The sequence below is a fragment of the Taudactylus pleione genome, unplaced genomic scaffold, assembly GCF_031769625.1.
Source record: "Taudactylus pleione unplaced genomic scaffold, aTauple2 ptg000455l, whole genome shotgun sequence".
NCBI lineage: Eukaryota > Metazoa > Chordata > Amphibia > Anura > Myobatrachidae > Taudactylus > Taudactylus pleione.
The window spans coordinates 1051668-1057667 of record NW_028284857.1 but is presented as its reverse complement, the minus strand read 5'-3'; the positions used below and the strand labels follow the sequence as shown (position 1 = coordinate 1057667).

Here is a 6000-nt window from a genome sequence, read left to right as displayed (position 1 = left end):
AGGGGCAGTGGTTAGGGCGTATGGTAATGAGGAGGGGCAGTGGTTAGCACGTATGGTAATGAGGAGGGGCAGTGGTTAGGGTGTATGGTAATGAGGAGGGGCAGTGGTTAGGGTGTATGGTAATGAGGAGGGGTAGTGATTAGGGTGTATGGTAATGAGGAGGGGCAGTGGTTAGGGTGTATGGTAATGAGGAGGGGCAGTGGTTAGGGTGTATGGTAATGAGGAGGGGCAGTGGTTAGGGTGTATGGTAATGAGGAGGGGCAGTGGTTAGGGTGTATGGTAATGAGGAGGGGCAGTGGTTAGCACGTATGGTAATGAGGAGGGGCAGTGGTTAGGGTGTATGGTAATGAGGAGGGGCAGTGGTTAGGGTGTATGGTAATGAGGAGGGGCAGTGGTTAGGGCGTATGGTAATGAGGAGGGGCAGTGGTTAGCACGTATGGTAATGAGGAGGGGCAGTGGTTAGGGTGTATGGTAATGAGGAGGGGCAGTGGTTAGCACGTATGGTAATGAGGAGGGGCAGTGGTTAGGGCGTATGGTAATGAGGAGGGGCAGTGGTTAGGGCGTATGGTAATGAGGAGGGGCAGTGGTTAGGGCGTATGGTAATGAGTACAAGTGACGTCTGTGTCACATGACTGAGCAGTATGATCACGTGAGCGGCTCTTCTCTCCGCTTCCGGGTCTGATATCAGCCAATCGTAGGAGACCGGAGAGATGGCGCAGCCCGACCAGGGGAACCCGTTCTCCGAGCTGGACAACCCCTTCCAGGTACCGGCACCCGGCTCCCTCCACCCAATCACCCTGCCCAACCCTTCCCTAACACCTTGGTATCCTGCCTCCGACACCAGGGCATCCTACACCCTAATCCCCCCCCAACATCCGGGCACCCCAACCCTTCCCTAACCCCATCCGGCCCCTGACATACATTCATCCTGCCCCCTGTCACCAGTGCCTCCTGCCCCCTGTCACCAGTGCCTCCTGCCCCCTGTCACCAGTGCCTCCTGCCCCCTGTCACCAGTGCCTCCTGCCCCCTGTCACCAGTGCCTCCTGCCCCCTGTCACCAGTGCCTCCTGCCCCCTGTCACCAGTGCCTCCTGCCCCCTGTCACCAGTGCCTCCTGCCCCCTGTCACCAGTGCCTCCTGCCCCCTGTCACCAGTGCCTCCTGCCCCCTGTCACCAGTGCCTCCTGCCCCCTGTCACCAGTGCCTCCTGCCCCCTGTCACCAGTGCCTCCTGCCCCCTGTCACCAGTGCCAGTTTGTTGGGTAATACTACATAAATCCTGGGCCTGAAGGTGCTGAATGAAGTATGTATATTAATCTGTGTTATTGCCTGTAAGATTATCTCCTCCGTTCCTGGCAGAAATTTACCTAAAGTCAATTTTAATCGATTGTAATCTGTTAAAAATCTGTCGATCAACAGCAATGTGCTTCAGGGGCTAAATCACACAGTTACTAATGCTTAAATATTGATATAAAATATATAACATGTATAATATAACCTGTATTTACATTATAATATAACCTGTACACTATATCCTGTAGATACAGTATATAACTAGGGGTGCTATTCAATTGTTGCAGTTCTTCGCGCTGATCGCGGCCGAAGTGGTCGAGTTTAGCCTGGTAAAGCAGCTACCCTCGACCAAAGTGCTGGGCGCGACCGCGAAAAGTGAAGTTTGGGCACCCACACATGTCACTTTTTGCCTATTTCAGCTCGCACCCCTCAGGGGCTGCGAGCTGATATGGTGCGCGCGGCAGCTAATAGCGCCCGACAGGAGGAACAATTGTTGCATAACTTTGTGTCATCTGCAATAAGGCATAGTTTCCCTTCAATACCATTTGCAATGTCCCCAACAAAGATATTAAAAACACTGGTCCAAGTACAGATCCCTGAGGTACCCACTGGTAACATTTTCCTCCTGAGACTGCTCTCCATTTACAACAACTCTGTTTCCTATCCTGCAGCCATGATCTTATCCATTCAACTATCTTTCTATCCAATCCCATGCTTTCCAGTTTATTTAATAGTCTGCAATGTGGGACTGTGACAAAAGCCTTACTAACGTCTAGATAAGCTACATCTATGCTCCCTCCCCCAATTGGCATGATTTCCCCCCAGTAAACCCACGCTGACTGGGATCCTTTAAGTTGCTGGAGTTGAGATATTCCACAACGGACTCCATTACTTTCACTACTACTGATGTCCGGTCACTGGTCGGTAGTTACTGGCCTCTTCCTTCCTGTGCAGTGGGACTACATAAAAGTGGAAGCGAGGAAAAGGCCAGTAACTACCGACCAGTGACCTGACATCAGCAGTACGGAAAATAAGGAAAACGCTATTAAAGGAAAAAGTTGGGGAACATCTTACATCCTGACTTTTTGACTTGCCGCCGGCATTGCCCAGGAGACTCCATGGGCCCAGTGCTACTAGACAGGGGAGATTAGGCTGGAGGAGACTCCATGGGCCCAGTGCTACTAGACAGGGGAGATTAGGCTGGAGGAGACTCCATGGGCCCAGTGCTACTAGACAGGGGAGATTAGGCTGGAGGAGACTCCATGGGCCCAGTGCTACTAGACAGGGGAGATTAGGCTGGAGGAGACTCCATGGGCCCAGTGCTACTAGACAGGGGAGATTAGGCTGGAGGAGACTCCATGGGCCCAGTGCTACTAGACAGGGGAGATTAGGCTGGAGGAGACTCCATGGGCCCAGTGCTACTAGACAGGGGAGATTAGGCTGGAGGAGACTCCATGGGCCCAGTGCTACTAGACAGGGGAGATTAGGCTGGAGGAGACTCCATGGGCCCAATGCTACTAGACAGGGGAGATTAGGCTGGAGGAGACTCCATGGGCCCAGTGCTACTAGACAGGGGAGATTAGGCTGGAGGAGACTATTGTTTTCATAGATCTATATTTCGCTCATGATTTCTTCTGTTCTTCCAGGACCCGGCTGTGACTGAGCACCGGCCCACCGCCCAGTATGCAACACTGGATGTCTACAATCCGTTTGATAACCGAGGGGTAATGATTCTTCCGGATGCGTGATTCTGAGTATTGTGGGTGGATATAGAATTGAGGTGAAAATGTGAAATGGCCGAGTCATGGGTCCAGCTCTGCTCTGTGTGTGATCTCTATGTGACATTATTGGGGAGCTGTGTGTGTGTGATCTGTATGTGACATTATTGGGGAACTGTGCTGTGTGTGTGACCTCTATGTGGCATTATTGGGGAGCTGTGCTGTGTGTGTGATCTCTATGTGACATTATTGGGGAGCTGTGCTGTGTGTGATCTCTATGTGACATTATTGGGGAGCTGTGTGTGTGATCTCTATGTGACATTATTGGGGAGCTGTGCTGTGTGTGTGATCTCTATGTGACATTATTGGGGAGCTGTGCTGTGTGTGTGATCTCTATGTGACATTATTGGGGAGCTGTGCTGTGTGTGTGATCTCTATGTGACATTATTGGGGAGCTGTGCTGTGTGTGTGATCTCTATGTGACATTATTGGGGAGCTGTGCTGTGTGTGTGATCTCTATGTGACATTATTGGGGAGCAGTGCTGTGTGTGATCTCTATGACATTATTGGGGAGCTGTGCTGTGTGTGTGATCTCTGTGGCATTATTGGGGAGCTGTGCTGTGTGTGTGATCTCTATGTGGCATTATTGGGGAGCTGTGTGTGTGTGATCTATGTGGCATTATTGGGGAGCTGTGTGTGTGATCTCTATGTGGCATTATTGGGGAGCTGTGTGTGTGATCTATATGTGACATTATTGGGGAGCTGTGCTGTGTGTGTGATCTCTATGTGACATTATTGGGGAGCTGTGCTGTGTGTGATCTCTATGTGACATTATTGGGGAGCTGTGTGTGTGATCTCTATGTGACATTATTGGGGAGCTGTGCTGTGTGTGTGATCTCTATGTGACATTATTGGGGAGCTGTGCTGTGTGTGTGATCTCTATGTGACATTATTGGGGAGCTGTGCTGTGTGTGTGATCTCTATGTGACATTATTGGGGAGCTGTGCTGTGTGTGTGATCTCTATGTGACATTATTGGGGAGCTGTGCTGTGTGTGTGACCTCTATGTGGCATTATTGGGGAGCTGTGCTGTGTGTGTGATCTCTATGTGACATTATTGGGGAGCTGTGCTGTGTGTGATCTCTATGTGACATTATTGGGGAGCTGTGCTGTGTGTGATCTCTATGTGACATTATTGGGGAGCTGTGTGTGTGATCTCTATGTGACATTATTGGGGAGCTGTGCTGTGTGTGTGATCTCTATGTGACATTATTGGGGAGCTGTGCTGTGTGTGTGATCTCTATGTGACATTATTGGGGAGCTGTGCTGTGTGTGTGATCTCTATGTGACATTATTGGGGAGCTGTGCTGTGTGTGTGATCTCTATGTGACATTATTGGGGAGCTGTGCTGTGTGTGTGATCTCTATGTGACATTATTGGGGAGCTGTGCTGTGTGTGTGATCTCTATGTGACATTATTGGGGAGCTGTGCTGTGTGTGTGATCTCTATGTGACATTATTGGGGAGCAGTGCTGTGTGTGATCTCTATGACATTATTGGGGAGCTGTGCTGTGTGTGTGATCTCTGTGGCATTATTGGGGAGCTGTGCTGTGTGTGTGATCTCTGTGGCATTATTGGGGAGCTGTGCTGTGTGTGTGATCTCTATGTGGCATTATTGGGGAGCTGTGTGTGTGATCTCTATGTGGCATTATTGGGGAGCTGTGTGTGTGATCTCTATGTGGCATTATTGGGGAGCTGTGTGTGTGATCTCTATGTGACATTATTGGGGAGCTGTGCTGTGTGTGTGATCTCTATGTGACATTATTGGGGAGCTGTGCTGTGTGTGATCTCTATGTGACATTATTGGGGAGCTGTGCTGTGTGTGATCTCTATGTGACATTATTGGGGAGCTGTGCTGTGTGTGTGATCTCTATGTGACATTATTGGGGAGCTGTGCTGTGTGTGTGATCTCTATGTGACATTATTGGGGAGCTGTGCTGTGTGTGTGATCTCTATGTGACATTATTGGGGAGCAGTGCTGTGTGTGATCTCTATGACATTATTGGGGAGCTGTGCTGTGTGTGTGATCTCTGTGGCATTATTGGGGAGCTGTGCTGTGTGTGTGATCTCTGTGGCATTATTGGGGAGCTGTGCTGTGTGTGTGATCTCTATGTGGCATTATTGGGGAGCTGTGCTGTGTGTGTGATCTCTATGTGGCATTATTGGGGAGCTGTGCTGTGTGTGTGATCTCTATATGACATTATTGGGGTGCTGTGTGTGTGATCTCTATGTGGCATTATTGGGGAGCTGTGCTGTGTGTGTGGTCTCTATGTGGCATTATTGGGGAGCTGTGCTGTGTGTGATCTCTATGTGACATTATTGGGGAGCTGTGCTGTGTGTGTGATCTCTATGTGACATTATTGGGGAGCTGTGTGTGTGATCTATATGACATTATTGGGGAGCTGTGCTGTGTGTGTGATCTCTATGTGACATTATTGGGGAGCTGTGTGTGTGATCTATATGACATTATTGGGGAGCTGTGCTGTGTGTGTGATCTCTATATGACATTATTGGGGAGCTGTGCTGTGTGTGATCTCTATGTGGCATTATTGGGGAGCTGTGCTGTGTGTGTGGTCTCTATGTGACATTGGGGAGCTGTGCTGTGTGTGTGTGATCTCTGTGACATTATTGGGGAGCTGTGTGTGTGATCTATGTGACTTTATTGGGGAGCTGTGCTGTGTGTGTGATCTCTATGTAACATTATTGGGGAGCTGTGCTGTGTGTGTGATCTATGTGACATTATTGGGGAGCTGTGTGTGTGTGATCTCTATGTGGCATTATTGGGGAGCTGTGCTGTGTGTGAGATCTCTATGTGGCATTATTGGGGAGCTGTGTGTGTGATTTTTGTGACATTATTGGGGAGCTGTGTGTGTGTGATCTCTATGTAACATTATTGGGGAGCTGTGTGTGTGATCTGTATGTGACATTATTGGGG

At 49.6% G+C, this 6000-nt stretch overlaps 1 protein-coding gene across 1 annotated transcript in view; it reads left to right on the top strand.

Annotated features, from left to right (window-relative positions):
- Positions 1-626: 626 nt before the first annotated feature.
- Positions 627-6000, top strand: part of SCAMP3 (secretory carrier membrane protein 3) — a 79447-nt gene continuing 74073 nt past the window's right edge. The window contains exons 1-2 of the mRNA XM_088448484.1: positions 627-764; positions 2936-3013. Of these exons, the coding sequence (XP_088304610.1) occupies positions 711-764; positions 2936-3013 (132 nt within the window). The 5' untranslated portion in view covers positions 627-710. The remainder of the gene's footprint in view (positions 765-2935; positions 3014-6000) is intronic.